The sequence below is a fragment of the Lepisosteus oculatus genome, chromosome 8 (assembly GCF_040954835.1).
Source record: "Lepisosteus oculatus isolate fLepOcu1 chromosome 8, fLepOcu1.hap2, whole genome shotgun sequence".
In the NCBI taxonomy this organism is placed as follows: Eukaryota; Metazoa; Chordata; class Actinopteri; order Semionotiformes; family Lepisosteidae; genus Lepisosteus; species Lepisosteus oculatus.
In genome coordinates, this window is record NC_090703.1 from 10,771,621 (window position 1) to 10,797,301 (window position 25,681).

A 25,681-nucleotide genomic window follows, 5' to 3' on the forward strand; every position below is an offset into this window, starting at 1 on the left:
CCCAAAGCATCACTATACAGTATACCATATACTGCACAGCTCTCTCCAGATTTATTCATACCCCCTTACAAAAGGGAACCACATCCATTACACAACAGGAAATGCTGCAGACTGGAAGATGGGCCTCATTTAAAACAAAAATCGAAAAGTGTTATACTATAATTGTAATTAACGTCACACAGAGCAAAATCATATTTTTCATAAATAATTGATTTAAGACTGGGAAATAGAAGGGTCACATTCATTCAGTAGTGTGCTTTGAGGTTCCCTGGCCCTTTTGAGAGAGAATTACTCAACATTCCTGCAGGCAGAATTTCTCCAGATCCTTCAGACCATTCTGTGGCACTTAGTGGACTGCCTTCTTGTGTTTGAAACACAAATGTTTAATTGAATTGAGGTCTGAAGATTGAGATGGCCAGACGAGAACATATGTGTGTACACATACCTACAATTTGTCAATTTGGATGGTTGCTTAGGATCATTATACAGTATAGGAACAAGTAATAGGTTTATTCCATGCTGAAAAAAAGAAGAAAGAGAACACAACGTTTCGGCCGTGGAGCCTTCTTCAGGTGAAGAAGGCTCCACGGCCGAAACGTTGTGTTCTCTTTCTTCTTTTTTTCAGCATGGAATAAACCTATTACTTGTTCCTTTGCAGCCTACGCATGCTGACGCAGCTACCCACCTGAACATTATACAGTATATACACACACTGTATACCCTGATGGATTTTATATGGATTTTATAAGGTGGTGTCACCCTTGATTCAGTTATTTACTAAATCATTGTTTTAAACTTATTTTACCTTACCTTATGTTAAAACAACAAGTCCATGATATTGGCAGTTTTCTATAATTCATTGTTGCTTTGATATAAACATGAATTATAATATAAATGTTAAATATAATTTGCGGTGATATTTTCCCTTTCTCAAAATTCGAAATCATTTAGACATAGACGAATACATATTAAATTTATATCAGTACTGTAGGTCTAAAACAGAAAGGTCTGCGAAATGAATGCCTCAAGGAATAATGTATCAACATGTTAGAAAGAGAATGAGAAAAATGAGAACAATCTGGAAGAGGAACCTAATCACAAAAGTATTGACTTGCCAAAGTTGTGTGTTTTTCTGAAAAACACATACTGTACTTTGATAAAAATAAACTTTTTTTTTTGCTACCCTCACTACAGATAAGCACTGTCTACCTCATTTTTGATCCAACACCCTTTTATAAATAGAAACTTGTGTTCAATGTTAATTATCAGGAGCAAATACTCTCGGAGCTATCTGACAAATTAAATTTGACGTTATTATCTGTCTTTTTTTCAATAAAATGTCACCCTCCTTTAAACTCAGTGGTGCAACTCAACAGCTCTTTTAAAGGGGGTGAAATGACGATCAGCAGGCCAAGGGCAGTGAAATGTAGCTGCTTGTGTTTGGCAGATAAGGCTCAGCTGTGTGGAACTGATATTCAGTGATCAGGATGCCCCTCAGATAAAGCAGTGAACATCCCTTTAGGAGGTGTTCTGAATTGGTACTCACCTGTGGTGGAGGAGATATTCACATCAATACTGATCTCCGGGATGCCCCCGCCCTTCAGGGATGCCATGCAGGTATAGGTGCCGAAGTCGGTGAATTTGAGGTCGATGATGTCGAGGTTGGTCGTGCCCGGGGAGACGTCGGGGTCTGTCTGGGTGATCACCATGCGCTCAGAGCTCCGCAGTGCCCGGCCGTTCTTCAGCCAGCTGAACATCAGCTCCTCTGGGGGCGTGGCCTCCACCTGGCAAGAGATCTTTACCTCGCGGCCAATCTGGATGTTGTCGTCGTTGTGGTACGGGTCCGGAGTGATCCAGAACCTTCCCTTCTTCAGGGCTGGGAACAAAAAGCACAGGGAACAGAGGAATCACAGTGTCAGCCAGGTTAGGAAATGAAAACAGAAGTTGAAACCCACTGTAGCACACAAAAAAGTGATGCAGCTCAAGTATTGACACAGAGGTCAAAATGGTTTTTGTTTGTCCTTTTTTTACACAAATAGTTTAGTTTTGTTTTCAACAGATCTCACTGTATAGTGGAGCATTGGGAGATGTACAGTAGATGACCTCATCCCACCCTCTCCAGAAAATAATATATTAAAATATAGATATTAGAGACTGTAAAGAATTAGCAGCTGCTGGGTAATTCTCCAATTTATAGGGTCCACCAAAACACCAATAACACCAACAAAAAGCAAAGGGTGTTCAAGACAAAACAGTATTAAAGGTATGGAATGGTCAGAAACTTATTCTCACTAAGTTAACATCTATTGCAAATAAAGCTATTCTTTATCACAATTTAGGTTGACACTGTGTCCAGTGGTACAGGGAATTTTTTTTTTATCCTGATAAGCAGTTTCACTCATTTCTATTTCTCCTAGTTGATTGACTTACATCTCGAAGTTTCTTCCTGTAAACAGGAGCAGAATACCAGATAATAAACTCCCAAAGCGCTCAGCCCTCTGAAGCAGTCAGCAATTTCATAAGTTTCATAAATTCCGTAAGAGGGCACAGCGGATCAATTACTTGAAATAATGTAACAGGGAAAACTTGCAATTACTGCAGGAGCAAAGCGATAGCCTAGTGGTTCCTCATTATTTGTGCTTACTCAAGGAATACATTTCTGAGAGCCTGGTTGAAATCACAGGTCACAATATATTGTTGTTACTGTACAGTACGTTCAAGGTAGACAGAAACTATTGAATATTGACTAAACTATTGACTACTAAATAGGTACAATTCCCCTTATCTTACATGGATTAATGTCAAAACAAAATAAAAAATCATAGGGCATCCTTCAAAATGCATAATTGTTACATTATAGACATCCTAATACAATGGATTATTCATCACAGGGCCAGAGTATAATAACAGAGAATTGTGAAAATAACTCTCTTTTCTCCCCCTTGGAAAATTCAATCTCAAACCACCTGGCAAAACAGAACCAAATAGCAGTCAGACACAGCAGTGTTGTCCTCATATTGCCACATATGTCAAAATAATTTTGCAATTGTTGATAATAAACTAATGAAACTTTTTTTCTGTAACCCCCTATTACGCAAGACACTTCCTGCTAGTCACACAGGCAACAAGTTAAAGTGTTAGGAGTAGCACACAGCACACATAGAATGATATTATAAAAATCTGAAGCTCTAAAAATGATCAGTATGCTTTCAAAACCACTCTCCAATGCACCCAGTAACCCTAAACCTACCATCCAATCCTATCCCACACTTTACACACAAAACCAAGCAAAACAATCTCCTCACTGAAAGCCTCTTCAATTTTTTAGCAGGCACTAACCAAAAACAGCACTTTCCCATTTACTCATAACGCTTCCAATGTGGTATCACTGCAAGTTTTTTCATCTCTTAACGTGGCTATTTTTTTTCTACCAGTTCCTGAATTTGAAAGCTTTCATACCAGCTATCAGACCTGCTACTACAGCGCTTCTTAAATGTATTAAGAGAATCAGAAAAACTCAGAATCAAAAAAAGCTCAGCAATTATCGGGGCTGTTGTGCGAGATTGAACTCAACCAAATGCAGAGCTGTAGTGAACAAGTTCTCAAGGTTCTCATTTCCATTATAAAATAACTTGTTGGAAAAAAGAATAGCACATAGTTAAAAATCAATCTACTATATATCCTTCATTCAAAAGTTTAAAACCATGTCTGCTTTAGGGAAAAAATGTGTTTCAGAAGCTTTTAAAGCAAACACTGAAACACATGCACAAACACAGTTAATTTCCAGCAGACTCTTCATAATCTTACAAGGAGGTCATGGCACATTACACACAATAAACAGGGGCCACAGATGATAATGTTAAGTATATATACCTATTCAGTTATATAAATGTTACAATGCTTAACAGAGATGAACTCAAGTAAGTACTGAATATTTTAATCTGGAATTGCATTTCCTATTTTATTTGTGACATGATTGCAGGATACTTTTTCTGGCACAGCATCTCCCTCATAAAATGACATTGTTTATGCTAAGTAGCCACACATGAAGTTGATGTTCTCACACTGCATAAAAACGTATCCCTGGATCAGAAGAGCAAGTTTATCAGCCCACTAATCTCATACAATCAAGCTTCCTTCAGTTGGGTTAGCCATATTTTCAGAGATGTTACTGCATCAGGCTTCCCCTTCCAATCCTAAAAATAATCATTTTTGAGTTTTACGTTCAGCTGTAGGGATCATTCATAATAGTACTTTGAGATCTGGCAGCCACATGGACTCTGGTGATCACAAACTCCAAGTAAAAACAAAATGCAGGAAACATGACAGAGATGTCACATTACACATTAACCCTATTAATCTATGCCAGGCTATTTTATGAGAAAAACCATGATGGCATCTTTTGATAGGTTTGTGTCCCCCTGCTGGTCACTTGATGAAACACATGCGTCCCACACGTTTATTAACTCATGCTACCCATACATTGCAACAGGCATTCTGACGTGATGAGTAATAAATACAGTTCACAGTCTGAAAAGGCCTCTCATTGATTCCTGAGGGGGATGATGAACTAAAGGATTGTAAAAAAAACCTGAAAGATCTGTGAAGAAGGTTTCACTGGAGGAGGATTCAGTGCTTTCTATAATGGAAAACACTGACACATTCAGCAGACTAAATGACTCTTCCTTTTTCACTCTGACCCATTTTCTCTCTGTAAGGTACTGTACGTATGTATTTCTGCATAGGAAATCTTGTCAAGCCCTTTTCAGTTGGGATGGCAGCAAGTTTTTAATTTGAATTGCTGCTCCGAGACCGAGACTTGACCTTTGATCTGTGTGATGCACAGCCCCCCACCACAAGCAGACTCGTTAGCCACTAGCCCAGTCAGGGTCACCGAGTTTGTGGATCCCAGGACGACAGCCGCATCTTTTGAAGGCAGGCACGCCTCGCTTAGATGCTGCCGATAACCCAGAAAGTTCATCTATCATTCATTAATGGAAATGTTATTCCGGAGAACCTATAAATTATTTAAAAACAAATTTGATAAGAGCTGATTTACATCTTGATTTACATGCAGAAAGCGGGTTTTACAACTCACATTGAAATTTCTTGTATTTTTTTTAAAGCTAAACAACAGCTACAGGAAATGCAATAAAATTCACAGTTACCTACACTAGGCTGCCATTTATTGCCATGTAAGTAACAAAAGGTGCCTTTGGAGAGCTGATGCACAAGGGATGCAAGTTGGTTATTTTCTCCTTTGTAACACAATTATTAGTCAAATTGCCCAACAGTCAGTAATCTGACAAGAATTGCTCATATCTCACTTGGTAAGAGTATTAATGCATTCTCTTACTAACCACACCATTAAGGACTGCGATGCAGTAGAAAAGTAAATTTAATGAAATGATGGAAATCCAAAATTGTTCATGCTTTTGACATTTTGACAATTGTTCTGTTTTATAACCTTTTTTAACCCAGTATTATTTGTCGTGCTGTGCAGGTAATGTGATTTGAGCAGCTTATTTCCAGTTGTATTAGTAAATGTGTTTACTTCTGCTTTTACTGGCAATGTTAAAACACAAAAACACACACACCAAAATTCATATAGAAATACAAGTCATTTCCGTTACTGTATTACTAACTTGCTTAGATCTAATGTCTGTCTAATATACATTTTATTTTGGAAAAGGTACAAAAATACTTCAGAAATAAAACCTACAGGTATGTAAATGGGTTTTTCCAAAAGTCTTTGAAAACAGCGCAAGGACTATTCGGCAAAACCTTATTGTTGATGGACAGCCACATGGGCCATGACAAACATATATCTAAAAAATAACACTGAGTTTACCACAACAGACAGAGAAAGCCAGGAATCGTATAAATAACTGTGTTTGTGTGCCCATCAACAGTGAATCACTGGAGATACTACATGGTGTTATTAAATTCACCGTCTGTCAATGGAATAAACCAAACAAGGTCGAGCATAGCTTAATGCTGATGGCTCACACATTCCCCTCCATGTCACAAAAAGCCAGTTGCTTCTGCCAAAATGGAGAATTGATTTCAGATGGACTCTATAGTGCTTTGCTTGGGAACCAAGAGATCCTAGCAGACGGGGGATGTGTATAGCCTCTTTCTGTTTAATTTACTTGCACTGCCCTCTGGGAAAGAAAAAAAAGCCATGTGTGTCTGTTCTAGACCTGTGGACTGACAAGCTGAAAACAGACTAACAAGGCTTGATTGGCAGGAAGCTGGCCTGCATCTGTGACTATTTTTAGAGGCTTTTGTGTAATCCTTTGTTTTGATCTGAAAAACTCTGATGAATGGCTTGCATAGCCCCATCTCTAGCAAATGAAATATGATGACACAGTAGACACGATCCAAGCAGCCATCTCTGAGGAACACAATGAGCTGTGCACATGGACATGGACTAAACAACTGCTCATGGTGGAATCACTGAAAGATAGATAACCTACAGCCAAAAGAAAGTTGGCTGTAAGACATTGACTTCATATTGACAATTCTTTAAAAACATTAGTAATATTAAAAAGGAGAGAAGGTCTTTTGGCCCATCTCCCCATGGTTTCTAGCTTCTTCTAGATCTGAAAATCTTTTATCCTGAATACGGCTACACTACTGTGGCTGTGTGACTTCCAGACACCCAAAGCCTTTAGCGGACACAGATACCTTCAGCTTTGAGTCCAATGTGCCAGTATGTTCTTTACTGAGAGTGGTGAACAAGTTGTCTGTTTAGGTGATGTTTGACCTTAAAAAATGTGTACAAAAACTCCCTCTAATTTATTTTAGGGATAGACCTGCACACACCTTACGGGCAAACACTTTCATCCTGAGAAGTGGAATATCATTATTGGCAGTCCTGCAATTAAACGTTTCTACTGATTCATACTTGGAGATTCTTTTCCATAATTGTTGTTAATCAGTTAACATTTATTTAACCTTCATTTTAAACTTCATTTTACTCAATATATGTTTATTCCTAAAAGTTGCGATAAAGGTGACTCTTGGAGTGATAATTCTAGGCTGAGAAACCTAAAGAGCTGGACAGATATAATGTCGTAGTGTGGAGTCTACAGCCTACTCGAGCCAAATTATTCTTTATACAGTATATTACAACTGCTTGTAGTGATTTCTCCATAAAAATATGCCAATTGAGAAACATGTATGAAAAATAAAGGTACGCATACTGTGTCAGTTTGCAAACTCAGCAACTTACCCTGCTCATAAATAAAGTATACACTACACAGTTGGGTTATTTCTCCCGGTCAATTCCCAGATGCTTTAGCATTTTGAATCATCTTCATGAGATGCTTGATGCTTTTATTGCGAGTTTCCAAATCATAACTCAAGTGTGCAACATTTATTTTATTTATGGTGTTGCCATGGTAAAGGCTAAAACTGTCAGACAGACCTGCTGAGGAAATTCTGGGAGAAAAAAGAAAAATATAAAAATAACCTCCAGTAACATCTCTGCACTGGGGATGAAGAGTAAAACCAAGAGCCTTTAGTAAGCTTATCTTCTGAACGTTTACTCCAGTAAATATGTACTGTATGGTTTACATACAGGTACTTATCCCATGGATTACCTTTGCCGTACCATGTTTCCTGTTTGTTAATACCAGTCTTTATTGCTTTACCATGCTCTTACCATGATTATGTTGTGCTTTATTACACTTTTTTTATGGTACAATTTAATATATATATATAAACATTATTGCATTAGTTCTACATTAACAACATCTAAGCATATGTGGTTTTCAAATGAGCAACAATGGAAATTCGTTGAATATTTAATTCTTTAATATTTCGATATTTTTTTAATTATTTGACCATTACACAAGGTGATAACATTTTAATATTTAGCATGAGACTTGACAAATGACCATGTGAACTATCCTGAAACGCTGTAAATGAATGCCCTATTTCACAGCATTGTTCAATATGTCACGCATTCAATATCATCTTCAAGCATACAGCGGAGTCCACAAACTGTGCCAGTAAAACTGAATAAGGTTCTCGCTGAATTTCGATGAAATGGCCAGCTTGTAATACTCAGTCTTTCTGGTATCCCCGTTTGGTTGGGTCATGCAGTGGAGACTGGGACTTGTCCACTGCCACGGCTATCAAAGATGCTGTTCAGTAGATCTTTATATGAAAGTCCCTTCATAGGCACAACCAAATTCATAATCCAAAATTAAAAATAATCACTTTTTCAGTTAGATTATGTACGATGCTGTCTTACAACAGATATGTACTGGGTTCTGATATATCAGAGTTTGTCAATATAATTGTTTAGCTTTTTTAAGCTTTAGGGGGAAAACAAATCTGTGCTCATATCTTCTTACATAACAAAGCTTTTAAAGCTTACTGCATAATGCTGAGATGAATAACAAATTGATGGATAACACATAAAATGTTGTCTTTTTGTTTTCTGAAACAACTACAGTATATACAGCAGAAATTTAAATGATTTTGGAATTCCAGACATTTCCCATTAATGACTAATAAAGTTGGCAAGATCTTTTTAAACAGCTCAGTTTTTCTTAACTTTAAAAACTGTGTTGTTTTGTAGGCAAGAAAAAGAAAACACACTGACATTCAATAATGTCATCATTAACACTGTAATCTCTCTATTTATTTAGAGCGCTGACAAACTGCTCATTTAATTTGTTTTTTACAACCTGCCAGGGTTTGCAAATTAAATGAAACAGCCAGAAATAAAAGAAAAAAAAAGTTTCACGGTACTAAGCTTTGAGAAATAAGAACAAATGAAACAACTTAAGATCAGTCAGCTAGGTAACCTCGAGATACTGAGAGTGAAACTGCTATCTGCCAGTTAATTATGTTTCTTTCAGGTAATAACACCATCCATTCCAGCTTACGTTTCTATAGCCCTTTTCCTTCAGTTTCCTCTAAACTTAATTTTCAGTTGTTTTTTTTACTGCCAGCGTACACAGCATAAAAAGTATGACATTACGAAATCTCAATTCTCTGTGCTAATATTTGCAATGCAGCCCCACTCTTTTCAGAAAAGTTGTTTATTCTTCCACATGGGGAATAAGGAATTTAATTAATCTGTCTATCCTTCAGGGCCACGGAGTGCAGCTTGTAAAATCCTGTTCTTCTGCTTGAAGCGGGTCTGATTATCTGTCTTGCACAAAGCTGTCCACCCCAGACCAGTTTTGGCAGAGATCCACAAATAAATTCATATGGAACCCACCTGATCCTTCCATCAGCACCTGCATGGGAAACCACTCCTGGAAATTCTGCTATAAGCAAACAAAATGAACCATACAGGCAGCGGGGAAAGATTAACATGAAATTGTCTTTCTTGAAGATTGCTTTGCAAAAGTATTTGACACTTTTGTGTTTTGCATTGTTTACTGTTTTCACTCAATTTACTTCTTTATGCAGAGACACAATTCAAAGGCATTTTCTATTGTAGTTTTAGACATTTTGTCTTAAGTTAACAGTTAGTCCTGACAAATTTATCTTTTTATGCAGAAACAATTCTAAGGCAATTTCCAACAGTTATTTAGGCTGCTCTGTCTGAAGCTAACAGTCCTCACAGAGCTGAATTCTATAATGTATCCTTTTAGCTTTATAGATACAGTACATAGAGAGGAACAAATGGTGTTCATGATGAGGAACACCTGACAGTGAATCAATTAGACTTGATTGGCAAATGTGATGGATCAACTCCTATGACACTTGATATTGGCAGTTAATGTACAGTTTACCTTGAGTAGTTCTAACATGGTTTTGAATATTTTAATCCATGTGAATTTATGATTACTAAATGACATGCTTTAATTCTTTTTTACTGAAACTAAGCAATATTAATAACAAAATATTGGAGGCTTTGAGTACACTGCTGATGCTTAAAACATACCTACTCTATATTGTAAATCCTGAATATAATCAATTTCCCTGCGGGATCAATAAAGTCTTATCTATCTAATATCTCTAAGATGTCTAGACATTTTGCAGAGCAGTGCTGGTCTATATGCAGCTGGCATGCACTTCAGGATGTCCAACATGCAATAAACATACCTTTTGGACAATATATGTAAAAGTTTAATCTGTGGTTATTTTTCTTATACAGCATCCAAAAATTAGAGCCCTCAGCAGAATCAAACAAATTCCAGACAGTTTAAATAAAACAATTTTAGAACACAACCCATGCATAATTGTGATTTGCTGGCATGATCACCATCAGTGACTGCCTTAAAAAGCCACATTGATCCAGTTCCAGTGAAAACTGCACTCCACTGGGTCTGATTGTTTTACCTGCCCTTCTGTACTGTATGTCTACAGAGCAACAAGAATAATTTGAAAAGGTTTACTTTCCTACCTAGGACAGCTAGGAGCTAGGAGAAACTAGGAGAAACTTCTGCAGAAACATCTCATCATTACTCTGCCAGAGGTCATTACACAACAGACCCCCCTCCCACCCTGTCCTAGATCACATCCTAATGGATGATATAGATCTATTATCTCAAGCAATTGCTTCACCTTTTATCTCTATCATGTATAGCTTGTGATATTTATTTTGTATCTGTTCTATGCTGATATCCACTGATTCTCTAATTTGTAATTGTAATGTCCCTGGCTTATCTTTTTTTATTTACATTTTTTTTTTATTTAAACCTGATAATTGGTTGTAATATATTTGCCATTATATACTTCCCTCTTTTCCAAAAGACCTTGAGATGCCCAAACAGTGTAAAGAGCTTTTAGGTGCTGCTGCCTATGAAAAGTCATCCATTATAAAGTGTAATAACATTACATATTTGACTGCTGGTACCACTATATACATTCAAAAGGCGGAGTGGTGGCACTGTGGCTAAGAATCTGTGCCTGTTGCTGGTTCAAAACCCACAGCTAGCAGAGGAATCCTACTCTGTTGGGCCCCTGAGCAAGGCCCTTAACCCCAGCTGCTCCAGGGGTGCTGTATAAATGGCTGACCCTGCACTCTGACCCCAAGCTTCTCTCTCCCCGTCTTTGTGTCTCATGGAGAGCAAGCTGGGGTATGCAAAAAGACGAATTCCTAATGCAAGAAATTGTATATGGCCAAAAAAGTGATTTTATCTTATTAGGTATGTAGTTCCCCATTCAAGCCACAACAGCCTCATTCCAGGGCTTAGCATTGGTTTTTTTGGTGTTAAGCAAACAGAAAGCGTATTACTCCCCCAGTGAATGGGACACTAGTCCACTGTAGAGCCTACCACCAGCAATGCTGGCTCCCAATTTATGCAGCATGATGCACTGGAAAAGTACCTCGCTCGAGGTACAACCCCCCAGGCATGAACCCGGAGACCCTCTCTGCTAGAATAGAGTAGAGGAGTTTACTGCCTAATGTACATGTACCGTACATTGGAATTCTTATTCATGTCGCTCTCTCAAAACAATAACAGTACAGCAGATGATACAGTATAAGACAGACAACACCACACAATGTAGACAGTACATTACAGCTATGCTAATACCTATACAAATGTTTAAAAAAATGCTTGCATTAAAAATACATAGTACAGAATATTATTAAGCTTCACAATTGAATGTACAATTTAGATTCTGCAGTTCTGGAAGTTATGTCATTAGAATGTTCAAGCATGGGTAACTCTGGGAAAGCTGTAATCCTCCACAATTACAAGGGACTGGATTAAATGCTGCCATCACACGATTCCTTCTGCGGCCCTTTGCTAAAGTGTAATTCTGAGGTTGTACAGACTTGGTGTAGGTTTTCTACAATTCTATTATTACCAAGCTCCCCTCAGCGTTTGCTTTCAGCTCCACTTAAAAATAAATGTCAGAGCAATTATCAAGCATTTCCTACTAGGAGGCCTTGAAACTTTTTTTCCGTTTCAACTTCAGAATAATTACAGGCTTTGCTTGAGCCAAGGCATACTTGTACTTTCCATTCAATTCCAAATAGGAAAATGCTCTTTCTTTCTGTCTCTAATCAATCATACAGCTTCAGAAAGCACAAAGAGGACAGAATAGGTGCATGAACAACTGAGCATTTCAAATCTTGTTCTGGATGTCTGTCTCGGTGACATGAATATAACCAGTGTTAGCAATGTGTTATTTATTCTCATATGAATGAATTTCTGTTGGCATCTTAAGTATACAGACACTCTAAATGCAAATGATACAACAAATGCAATACTTGCTTTCATGTAAGGCAGTTGTTAGTAGGTAGTAACTTAATGGTAACATTGGGATATTTAAAAAAAATAAATCAGACATCAATTTTGTGTCCAGAGTTTTCTTTTTCTGCTCCTACTGTACATCAGCTATGACTCATGCTGATAGATAATGAGCTCCACAATGTTGAAAATGAGTGCCTGTTAAAATATAGCACATACAGCGTAAGTCATTAAATCAATACAAAAGTGTTCACATACAAAGTATGGTGGCTCTTCCACTTACATTCAGTGAAAAGTTGCTTTATTACCCACAAAGAAACAGGTGCCTGTACATGGGAACCTGCTGAGATGCTTCATAGATGATCGACAGCTCAAGAAACTCTTACATATCTTTACTGTACATTCATCCACATTGGCGATAATGAATTCTTTCCTCTGCTTCTGTTCAAGAAATACTTTCCTCAGCTGCAAGTGTACCTACAGCCCACATGGGTTATTTTAGTTGAACTATTTCTGCTTAGAAACCTTTTGTATTGGACATTCTCCACTTTCACCTAGCATCTGTTGCAAACCAAAAGCCATAAGAGCCAGACTAAGGAAGGCTGTGAAGTGAACTCTTTGAATTTTTCATTTAAATTTGATTTCTGGCTTCTCTCAAGAGCCTGATCACACATCAGCAAGTGTGATATCCAGGTAAATTAAGCCTTGTAGCAAAATTCCAGTTAACCTTCACATTATTCCAGCAGCTTTTTTCCTCTCCTAAATTATTTGGAGCAAAAACGTGGACTGAATCCAAAGTACTTTGTGATGCAGTGTGATTTTTGGTGAATGCAACAAAGAAAGCCACACGGAAATGAATAGAACTGATCTGCAGATCATCTGTAGCAATATCAGCAATCATGTTTGTTTTCAAAAGTGCAAGTTACATGAGGTTAGCAGAGTGAGAAATCAGAATAAGTGAGAGAAACATGTTCCTTTTGCTTTTTTTCCTGTATTAAGCATAACGGTCAGGAATGGGTAGTTGTTTTGTACTTGTACGTTTGCCTTTCTGCTCTTAGTAGGTACTGTATATAATGAGGTCATACTGTATTGCACTGATCTCATTCTGTTGACACAATGGACACAGAGTATAAAATGTATCCCACCAACATAATCAGTGCAGTAAATGCACTTAAAATGTTACAATCCATAAAAAAAACTTTCAAAAGCCTTTACAACTTGTACATTTTCATATACAGTAAGTGCTAATATGTATTTGATTGAAAATGTATGCTCCCCTAGATAAACCTTACCTTTCTTTAATATATTTACTTATATGTCAAAAATAAAACCAGCCTTTGCTGCCAAATGCGGATAAACAAATACCACATAACAGCACACTGATTATTTTAAACTACCTTACCACTGAGATTATGTATCAGAAACATACTGTAGCAACTCTTGCTTAGAAACACAAGTGCTAAAGAAAACCTTTCAAAAAGCCTTTCATGTCTCTCTAGTGAATATTTTGGTAAAGCTTTTATAAGAAAATACAGTCAGTCTGACTTTTATTTTCTTTAAGAAAGATACATACTCTATCTTCCTTTTTGGGGTGTGTTGGAAATTTGTACGTTTCATACAAAGAACTGACTTAAAACAACTGATGCTTAGTGACAGAACCTAACACTCCATGTGCATTAAAGGGACGGGAATGTTTTTAGAGAAAACGCATCAACATCTGGGGAGAAAGTATCAAACCACATTCTTCATCTCTCTTTTTCCATATATCATAATATGACTAATGTTTAATGAAAATACACAGGAAAAACCAAACAAATATATTGGTTCTATACAGTATGACTGTAAAAAAGAACTCGTTGTTATAGAATTTAGATCAGACCAAAACACACTACTGTTAATGCATGAATGCAACATATTTTATGATAAAGTGCTTCTGTGGTGGAGCTTTCACTGTTTAGTATCAGTATTTCTAAGTTTGGTAAATGTCTTACTCACTTTCTCAGTGTGGGAAGGATATCATATGCAAATCTGTTTCCTGTTTTATCTGACTAGCTTACAGTAAAACCATGGATAAGAAAAAAACATCTGGACGAACTAGGTTTACCCTCTAGCTATGAAAACAGCTTTCTGTGCACATGAAGGATCTGATTTTAAACCTGCAAGGGAACTGTGAAATGGGATCTAGTGGCTTTGTATTAGTTTAGCTTGAACATCATGATGCTAAACTTGGAGCTAAGCTCTTTTAATGCAGCAGACTGTGGATAGAGGCAGATGATGATAATCAGAAAAAAAGAAATCAACACCAGCTCAATGCAGTGAATAGATACTGCATGGTATGTGGCAGTATCAGATAAATTCAATTGATTCGATTTTAGTTCTTGCCAACTCCTTTTTCAAAGAATCATATGAAACTTTTTTTTTCAGGACCAGAGTACTTCACTGAATGTACTAGTTTGATCTATACCACAGCTTGTTCGTCAAGTAACAAGTGACAAGCCAAAAAACAGTCAGAGGTAGATGATATACAGTGTGTGAATTTCAAGAAGAAAAGATACAAAATAAAATTCAGACTTTATTTGCACCTGAATTTTCAAATATAAATAATTCTATGGAATTCTTTTAAGTGTTTTATTACACTTTCTCGCGTGTATCCCACTGAAACTGCACTTTTTTTTACTTCACTTTTAAAGATGTACATTATTCCTGTAGGAGAGTGTACTTCATGCTTTACTGATTGATGTTTTGTTTTGTACAAATATTATTATTAATGGCCAGTTCCCCAGTGCTTAAAATGAGTAGTGTGCAGGTACGCACATGGCCCTGTTTTAAAGAAATGAATAGAAAGCACTTTCTCTTGCTGCATGGCCCTCTATGCCCACATAGTGTGTAGATATTCCCGGTGTCTGGTTTTAATAAAATCCACCCATCCGTTTTCTGACCACTTTCTTCAACACAGGATTGTGGGGGACAAGGGGATTATTCTGGCAAGCAAGAGGCTCCAGGTAGGATACACCCCAGGCAGGATGCCAGACACAGACACACTTACACCAGGGCCAGTTTTCCTAGAAGTCAATTAACCTACCAGTGTGTGTTTAGACTGTGGGAAAACCAGAGCACCAGGGGAAACTCAGACAAACACGGGGAGAACATACAACCTGCTTGCAGCTAGCAGCCCCAGGAACTGAACATACGGCCCCAGTGCTGGATGTAACAATGCCAACCTCTGCGCCACCATGCCACTGAGTTGTAATAAAATATGTACTAAAAATAGGAATATAGTCAGTGCATTTGCCTTCCGTTTGACTGTTGTAAACTTGCCAATACATTTTTTTGCAGTTCTCCCTGGTACTGAGGATCAAACTCCTCCTCAAGTCTTCACTTGGAAACTTGTTGTGAAGTCTTTGACTCCCTGGTAATGATGTATCCCTGTATGTTTACACAGTTGCCTTAATGATCACGACTGCTCATGGATTACCTTGCGACAGATGCTGCTGATTATTCTGCAGACACATTTCTAAAAGCTAACCGTCTTTACATGTAAGCCTATCATGGGTATTTATGTGATAAATATATTAAAGACTAAAATAATTCTGTTCCAGATTGTCTTTTATATTGATCTAGTAGTGGATTGCTCCCAGTGTATAGTAGCATGTGATTTTGATAGTTTGCAATTCTAAATAAAATAATAGCAACTAGGAATGTGGCCAAAGAAGTCAGTCAGCTCTCCATATACACTAGATCACAGATGTTTGGTATGCGAGGAGAACATTTCTACATTGCTAGTTTAAAAAAAAAAAGCCAACGCACTCTATGAAACCGTACTTTCAGAACGGACTTTGGACAAGCTTTACTTAAAGGAGATACCTCGAACGATGATAGTGGTGGATTTCTTGGCGGGGTTCCCCACGTTATTGTTGGCAACGCAGCTGTAGACTCCTGCATCCTCAGAGGTGACAGCCGGCAGGGTGAGGGTTCCCACATTTAACACGCTCTTCTCCGGCAGGGCGCCGGTGCCTCGCACCCAGGACAGCGCGGGGGCAGGCTCCCCGCCTGAGGTGGTGCACACCAGGGTGACCGTCTGGCCCGGGTTCACCACGATGGGGTCGTCCACCAGCAGTTTGATCGTTGGCGAGGCTGAAAGAGATGCCAGTGAGGGGCTGACGTTGACTAGTGAGCATTTCGAACACCAGCTTCGGGCTGACTGACAGGGAAAGAAAAACCTTGGGGGGTATGACTGCACCGTGTCTCAGAGGAATAACATCCGTTCTACATTAATACTCAATATATTGACTGGTGTTTAAACACACTCGGTAGTGCGGGTGGCTCAACCTGCTGGGCAGCACTCAATTTTTATCCGAGCTGCTGTATTATCTCTGGCACGGAGCACTTAGTCCATATTTAAAATCAACACTAAGGTGGGTCACAGACCAGGCAAAATGCACAAGAAATGCTAATGAATGTGCCACCTCGTATTAAAAATGATCCATCAGCATTTAACTGTGTTTTTAAGGCTCCTAGCCTACAGCTTCCCAGGCTTTCATACACCTCTTTCGTAATGCATCTTGAAATCACTGCCAAAAGCGGGGTTAAGTGCTGCAACTTCACAGCACTACTGAAGGGATTACGGAGTGTAAAACGTGCAGGGGTGAGTAGGAAATCCTAAATATGGCAACTCTGAGTCTCCTTCTTTAAGCAGAAGCTCAGTTAATCCCCATGTGTTTTTTTTTAGTTTTCCTTGCCGATTCTTTCTTGTGAACTCAATAGACTTGGAAACCGTTTTTTTTTAGAATAACTAAGGAGAACACAGATAAGTACATCCAGTCTTACTTAACCCTTTTTTCCCCAATAATGAGGGTCACAAATACAAAAAAAAAAGCAACTTTGGAATGGTTAAAAAGTTAAAAAATTGGCACATTACGGCAAGGAAATATGTCCAGAAAATATCAGGATGAACATAACTGATTTTACAGGACACTCCTTCATAGAAAATTACCGTATGAAAGCAAATAGCAAGCACACAGGTGTCTGAATATCATGTGAAAATCCTAGCAGAGGGAAGCAAACTGCAGAATATTAGAACATAAGAAAGATTACAAAAGAAAAGAGCCCATTCGGCCCATCGAGCGTGTATGGTAGTTAGTAGTAAATTGATCCCAGGGTCCTATCCAGCTGTTTAAGTTAGGGAAGCCAGGGCAAGGGCTTCAACAACCTGCATAATACTTTGTGAGTGTAAAGTGTGACCGCCACTGTTTCATCCTATGGGTTAAGTAAAAGCATATTATATGAACAGATTGTTTGGCCCACGTCAAGCTAACAGCCACAGCCAATTGGCTGATGAGCTGATGTGTAACACGCAGTTACACCACGTGTTGTGGATGGAGTGATATTAGCATTATGCTGGGGAAAGGGCAGCACCAGTCTAGAGAGAAAAGGGTAGACTGGTAGACCAAAGTAATGGCCAAAGTGTATTCAGAATGATTTTCTGTACATGCCTGGCCCTACTCTTGATGTTTCACACTCAAGGCCACTTCACTACGCTACAGCTGAATGCAAGGGCTAATAAATAACATTTAAGGTTACGCACCATTTCCTTAGAAATTAGTTTACTTAAATGTCTTTAAAGATGGAGAGAAAGGCTGTCATTACATGAAGACATGTCCTTGGGTTCCCTGTGATCAGTTGTGGGGTCACGTATACCTTGAAGCTAAAAAGGCCCAGGCTGCAGGAACAGCACGGAAATGAAAATGCAAGTTTAAAGTGATAGATTTGATTTCCCCAGGACTAAAACTCGGCGCAATTCTTTTTGTGTAATGAATGAACACAACGACCTTCATTTTGAGAAAAGCATTAGAATTGAGAGGCATGAGAAATTGCACATGGCCTGCACTGAACTCACGAGAAGTAAAACTCGTTTGGTACTCTGCATAAAAAAACAGGTTTCATGCACTGAATGTAAAAAAAAAACTCCAACTGCAAACACTAAAGATACAGAAGAACTATATTTGATTGTTTTCTTTTCATTCACATTTGAGTCATTCACCACAGAACAGTGAGACACTGACTTCCCAATCACTGTTTTTGTAAAAGTGACTTATTTCCACTTTATTCAGTATATTACCATGTTCACTCTAAAATTAGTTTTGTCAGTGAACTATTTTAGGTTTAAGACTGCCTCTGTCAGTTCTGCTTGCCATCTCGCTCATAATTCTAGTTCAAAATCTAGAACTGATCTATCTGTGAGTTTCTTCATCTTCCTCCTTAAATTATTATTCAGCTATTCTGCAGAGATCCTTCAAATTTGCCTTTACTATCATGGTTCCAGTAAAAAACTAAAGTTATTCAGATTATTCTACTTTGAACTTCCTGTAATGTTCATTCCACATGGTCCTAGTTCATCATTACACTCTCAGGTTTTCACTGTATCAATGAATCAACACTCTTGATCTCTGTATTACACTATTTGACTTAACATGGACAACTGCATCGGTTTTTCAGTGTCACATACTTTAAGGACCTTAGATTTGAAGTTTAAAATTTCAAGGCTTTTTGAAAGACTTGTGCCAACCCCAAAAAACACATCAAGACGTCCATCAGGGTTCCATCAGATTTCTAAAGCCATATTTGATACAGTATGTATTAAACTCACACCAGATCTAATAAAACTGCAGACATGAGCAGGAAATGGCTGACTCTTAGCATCGTGTTCACATTTGGGTTCAGCTGTGCCCTGCAAATTTACCTGTTCTGTTTGAGAGCCTAAACAAGACCATCTTGTCTGGGATTCCACACACATTTCGCACAGAGGCAATGCAGCTGTAGTTTGCATAATCCTGAGGCCGAAGATTCTTCAACTTTAAGATCTTGGTTTCCCCCTGCAAATCAAAACCAAAACCGTTTTAGAGCCAGAGCATTCTATAGTATGTTCTTCTCTTGCTTTTAGACAACTAAATGATGTAATGGGAAGTAGTATCAACCTAACAAGTATTCTCTTGTCCAGTGTAGGTCAGATTTTGAACATGTGGGATATAAAGAAGAAATTACTCAGCTTGTAGTAGTTCTATTTATAACACAGACTGTTAGCAAGTGGTGATACTACAATGTATACTGTATATTCTTTCCAGACAAGAATTACAGTACAACTCTGATATAACAGATAAGCTTCACAATAAAAGGAGATTTGGTCAGTGGTATGGGTACTGCTGTTTAGTGTTCAGAGTATGGAATAAAGAAGAAGAACATAAGGTAAACTCTGGTGATTTAAAACAAGGCATAAACACAATAATGATAATGGCTGTAAGCCAAACCTACAACATTTAATTTAAAGCTTTAACCTAACAAAAAAAATAGGACATTACAGAGTTTCTATTGTAATAGACCTTAGTCACTGTCATTTATCAAATTCCATTTTATTAGTCAAACATAATTTGATTAGTCAAGGATTTATGGTTCTTTTTTCACACGTCTGCCTTTTCTGGTCTCTCAGCAGGATAATTTATCCTTCTGTATTGTTGCCAATTATTTGTTGATATTGTCAAGTCCCTATTCTGTTGACTTAAAAGAACAACAGCCATTTGATCTGTGGCCTCGACAGTCTTCTGTATTGCAAGCCATCAATGTGAGAAGACCACTTATTCTACAGTTTATAACTTCATGTCTGATATGCTGTTGCCCGTATGAAAGCAGGCAGATCAGAATGAATGCTGAAAATCAAAACCTCTGGCATTACAGTATGTAGTCATTGAATTGTTGACACCAGAGTACACTTTCCATGAATTTCTTTGGCTGGCTCAGTGTTCAGGAACATGGAAGAACGACACCACAATGCATGAATTTTCCAGCATCCATTATGTTCTACCTCTAAAAGGCAAACAATAAAAAATAAACAAGGCAATCTAGAATATCTCGACTTTCCTGTTTGTGTACTGTATACTCAGCATAGGAAAGTCTACCATAGCTGATATTGTATAGGTTCCAGTACTTTTGATCATTTAGAAAACCTTTAACTCAGATGTGGGTACTGTATAACTCATTACCCGTGTTTTGTATTTTTGATATGTTTAATTGTAAACTGATATTTAATGATGAAACATATTTAAATGCAGCCATCTCATTTCTGTTGTTTAACACTCTCCACAGGGAATCAAAAAAGAACACAAAATAAACCTGCATGTCAATACTGTTGCTGCTAATTACAAACACATTTACTGGCAGGGGTGTGAATTTCCACTTGAGCAACTGGGCTGTGCCTCATTTTTTAGAACTTGTATTACTGAAATATCTTTTTTAAGATGATGTACAGTAGAAGCTACAGTCAGTCCCAGGCTAAATCGGCTCATGAACAAGAATATGTCTTTCATCCATGAGTCAGCAAATTGATATCTCATTTGAAGTCCACTGTAGCCAGATCTTACATTTCACACCTCTGAGGGGATATTGCAAATAATTTAACATAAAGTAAAAGCTTATTTTAGCACAACAAATTTAATGTTTTTTTAGGTCCTTACCATAATACTGCTGATTGAAGGAACAGAAGGGAGAAAACATGTCTGCTTTTCAGAGGCAAATATTTATTTTTTTAATATTTATTCATATAAATGTTTTTCAGTGGTAGGTATAAATGCAGAATATTCACTGTGTTCTTAGAAGTCTATTAAATTAAGCCTTCTATTACACGTAAGCCCACGAATCAGGCATGAATTCACATACTGTATGTATTTAAAAACAGTTTTCAGAAATCCTTTGCTATTTTAAATGGTTGATCTTCAGAACAAATATGAATAAGGAAAACAGGATTATTCTGTCTAACAGAGGGGAATTCAAGTTAAGAAGCTCCAGGGACGTAAAAGAAAAATATAAACATTGAGTGTTTCAGTAAGAGAGATTCAGATTTCTCACCACCGCGGCCAGAAGCTACCTACTGTATGGCTCAAAAGCCTGCATCATTGCTGAGTTACCTGGGTGAAAAAAGGCTCGTAGATCTCCACACCCTTGTCTGAGCCCTGTGACAGGATCTCTCGTCCCCGACGCCAGCTGTAACGCACAGGAGGGTTGGAGTTGGCCACACAGCGCAGGAATACAGTCCGCTCATAGTAGAATTGCTCCTTTGCTTCCCCAATGCTCTGGTGCACTGTCACAACAGGATCATCCAAGTCTGCAAAACGTACAGGAATAACATTGGAGTAAAAGAGCACACTGTATCTTAAGAACAGGCAGGTAGGCCATTAAAGCTTCTTCTCCTACTAGTGCATGAATAGCAACAGAACCGATTCACTGTCATCCTGACCGATTCCCAGATTTATATGAGAATAGTTAGATAAAGATTTACCAGTCTGATCCTTGAGAGCCAAAGAACCATTTCATGTGCTACTCTAAAGAGAGGTATCAGTACTGTTTAAAACTGCAACCTCCCCAAGTTATTATATTTTGTATGACCCAGATTATTCAAAGCCAACCCAAAGTTGTTCCTCAAAGTATTTCATAACTATAGAAAAGGACTGTAAAAATCAGGTGGAAAAAAGATAATTATTTGATGGTGGACCTTCAACTGAACTGCGCTCTGATGCGCAGACACACATTTGAGCACATAGACCTCTGGTTGTCCTTCAAATTTATTCCTGATAAACAGAGTGACTCACATTCAGAGAAAAAAACTATAATCACATGAAAGAAATCGTTCAAACTTCTCTGCATCAAAACAAGCTGAAGAAATTAAACAGTTCATGCATCAAAGGACATCTGTGTATCTGAAAATCTGGAAGCAGATGAACCTAATTGAGTCTACTGCTTTTATTCAATGTACGTAGGTAATGCAGTTTAATTACAATTAGAGTGTTTCTTCTATTCATGACAAATACTTCCAGCTGATTATCCTGACTGTGACTTTACTGTCTCTTTACTAAATCTTCACTATGTTGATACACATCAATAGCACACAAATTGTAAACTGGTTTCATACAGAATACAACTGATGCCAGTAAGTCAAACATTACCTTGGAGTATCAGAATTTCAGCTCACTAAATTACAAGACCAGTACTTGATAAAGGCTTTCCACTGAGCTGAAGAACACACTCAAACCAAAAATAGTTGGGGAAAGAATCATGAAATATACGCAGTTTACATTTACCATTAAAAGAAACAAACAAGTCTAACCACAAAATTGAGTTAAAAGAATTTAAATTATGAATGCAAGGATTCTATAAGCATACAATATGCTTCAATAAGTATAAATCATTAAGTACTTTAGCTAAATATTGTTAATTTACAGTAAGCTAACAACAAATATGTCTCTTGTATAGTAGCTTGACAAAGCTTGCTTCTTTAAGCTAAAACAGAAGAGAATTTTCATGGTTAATGACATTAGTGTGGGAGGAGAGGAGTTCAACTCATTTTGAAAATAAACTGCTATTTAATATAAATTATGTGATACATAGCTTCTGTATTCAAACAGCAGCTACTCGCTTAAAGTAATGTACCAAGGCTGTGCCTGAAATAACAAAGCTGGCTGTTACTGATGTAAGAGCCTACTGCCTAGAAATTAAGTTTAGATTATATAGTGAGTGGCATTAAAATGCAACAAATAAATACTGGGTTCATGAGCCTAAGTTTTGGTTTTAATGCCTCTCAGAATACCAAGATATTTAGGTATGTATTAAGACCTAATACAAGTAGTACAGTATGTGTCTATTATGAATAATTATCAGAAATTACTTCTGTTTATTAATACCAACTCTATACCCTGAAAAAAAGAAGCCATGTTTTGGATGAGACATAAAACTGAGGTCCTGACTCTCTGTGGTCATTAAGAATCCCAGGGTGTTTCTTAAAAAAGTATAGTGGGGTTACCCGGGTGTCCTGGCCAAATGTCTCCCTGGCCTTTATCAATCATCACCTTCTTAAAATCCTCATCTTTGAATATGCTTCATTACTCTGTTCTCCTCCCCACTGATAGTTGGTGTGTGGGGAGTGTACTGGTGCACTTTGGCTGTCGTCACATCCTCCATCGCTACACATTGGTGGGGGTGAAGGAGAGTCCAGATTACCTTTAAAACACTTGGAGTGGAGCGTCCAAAAAACCCTACATACAGTATAAGTGTAAGAATTTATTATTATTATGTTGTATGCAATGAAATGTTTTTTTTATCTGAACACATGGCAAGTTACCCTTGGCACTTCCACTGCCATGTCTCATCTTTCTCATTTTTCTTCACACAAGAGAAGAAATCTGAGAATGTGGACCTGTGAAAGGTCAAAGGTGAAAGGCAACAAAGAACCTTGGGAAAACTCAGCTGAGGAGAAAACATACTGGGACCAAAACACTCTGGAGAGAAACAACACATGGAAGCTGCATTTTTATCCAGGTCACTACACAAATATAAGTGTTTATTATGTGAACCTTAATTAGACCATCTGCCAGCTTTATTCCACAGAGAATCAGTAGGGTCACCATGTGGATATGACAATGAATGCGTGGGATATGAACCAAAGTTACATAACAGCCCAGGAGAAAAATAGTTCTTCATGAACATCATTTCATAGGCAAAAAAAGAACATCTCAGTTTCCTTTTGAATGTCTTGAAACTTCTCTGGACATACAGTAGGCACAGAAGAGGTGTATTGATGGTAGAAAATAGTTATGTCTTACAGTAGATGAAGAGTGTGCTTGAAGGTAATCTACAGTATTTATATAAATCTTCACTTTCTCTTTCCCATTATTTTTTCACTAAGTATTTCACTTAAATGAAAACAAGAAAATGTTCCTCCCTCTCTTACTATATGTTAAAAATGAATATGAGTGATTCAGAAATTTCATTGGTATTATTCACTTCTGCTAAGAAATTTTCAGAGCACTGAAGATCAGCAGCTTTTCAGTCTATACAGTATAACATCAATGTATTTTGTTCATTAAGTTAAAATGCACAAAGAACTCATGTTCAGACGTTTAGAGTGTTTGCACAAAAAATACAGATTCAAAACTCTACAATGGTTAATGTAACTGGATAATGAGCCTACTACATAATGGCAACATTATAGTATGTGCTCTTCAGAGAACAGTAACCTCTGGCTTTTTTATTGGGTATCTAACAGGTACAAATGTATTTTTTTACACACTTGATATATTTTGCACTTTAAAACAGCTTTGGGATTGTAGTAAATTTCTTTCTGAACCAAAAATTCTACTCATTAAGACAATTAAAAAATCTTAGCCACAGTCTTTTCTTTGTATTTGTAAGGACAGGAAATTGCAAATTGCATTGACAGAGGCAAAAGAGGGAAAGAAGGCTATCTGTTAGAAAGACTTTTTAAGGAAATCTTTTTAAACTTTAAGGATTTAAGGAAATCTTTCTCCTTAAAATAATGTTTTACTGTTCATGCTCCGTATATTGAATGTCAGTTCACAATTTGTTTATGAAGTTCACAGGATATCAACGGATAAAATGGCAATGTCTTGGTTGTATTTATTGCTCTAAATAAAGTAAAATATTTAGAGCAAAAAACAACAGTTAAATAAATACAACCAGGACATTGCCATTTTATCCATTGATATCCTGTGAACTTCATAAACAAATTGTGAACTGACATTCAATATACGGAGCATGAACAGTAAAACATTATTTTAAGGAGAAAGATTTCCTTAAATCCTTAAAGTTTAAAAAGATTTCCTTAAAAAGTCATTCTAACAGATAGCCTTCTTTCCCTCTTTTGCCTCTGTCAATGCCTTAGTGGATAAATTCAGCATAACAATTTTTTAATTAAATGGAAGCTGCAAAAACACTCACTAACAGGGTAAAGGTACCCCCCCAGAAAAACTAAATGGTAACCCAATGTACACAAATAAAAAGACACTCTCAGCAGAAAGACACCTATGACAATTTGACTATGTCAAGTACTTTCAAAAATGCTTCAGTTTGTGTATCCCTTCTCCCTTTTGTCTCCCCACCTACACATTTCTACACGTGTCTACATTGTGTAGCTAACACTGAAGAAGCCCATTACGTTCACTCTATTAAATTCCGGCACTGTTCAAATTACAACTCAAATAGATTTATGCATCAAAAGCTAATGTTGTGGAGCAAATAAGAAAGGAGAGGCAGTAGGCATGCTGGCCAACAGATCAAACAGGAGCAAAAAATCAATAAAACTATCCATTTTTGCACTGAAAAACACAAGAATGAGAATAAAGATTGAGGTCATGGGATTTGTGAGAAGACAGCACCATTTCAGGAGGTAAACCACTTCATCATTTGTTTCATTCCTACCCTCTCTGTGCCAAGGTCTCTTGATTAGAATGTACTGATCATCAACACATCCTTTCACAGCCCCGCAAAGTATCTTTACTGAGAGCAATTAGAAAATAATGTGAAAAAAAACAACTACAGTAAGTCAATGGGCTCTTTGTTCAAGGTAGCTAGTGTACAGTATACAAGGTACCAAGGTACCAGGAACAAAGAGCTTTTTTCTTACTGTTCCTAACAATTACTCTGACAGGGCAGAAATAGCTGATAGACAC

At 37.5% G+C, this 25,681-nt stretch overlaps 1 protein-coding gene across 4 annotated transcripts in view; it reads right to left on the minus strand.

Annotated features, from left to right (window-relative positions):
- Positions 1-25,681, minus strand: part of mdga2a (MAM domain containing glycosylphosphatidylinositol anchor 2a) — a 210,504-nt gene that overhangs the window by 94,475 nt on the left and 90,348 nt on the right. For all 4 annotated transcript variants that reach the window (XM_015350566.2, XM_015350564.2, XM_015350565.2 and 1 more), the window contains exons 4-7: positions 21,128-21,324; positions 18,913-19,045; positions 16,038-16,307; positions 1,547-1,876 (exon numbers count right to left, since the gene is read on the minus strand). In XM_015350566.2, the coding sequence (XP_015206052.1) occupies positions 1,547-1,876; positions 16,038-16,307; positions 18,913-19,045; positions 21,128-21,324 (930 nt within the window). The remainder of the gene's footprint in view (positions 1-1,546; positions 1,877-16,037; positions 16,308-18,912; positions 19,046-21,127; positions 21,325-25,681) is intronic.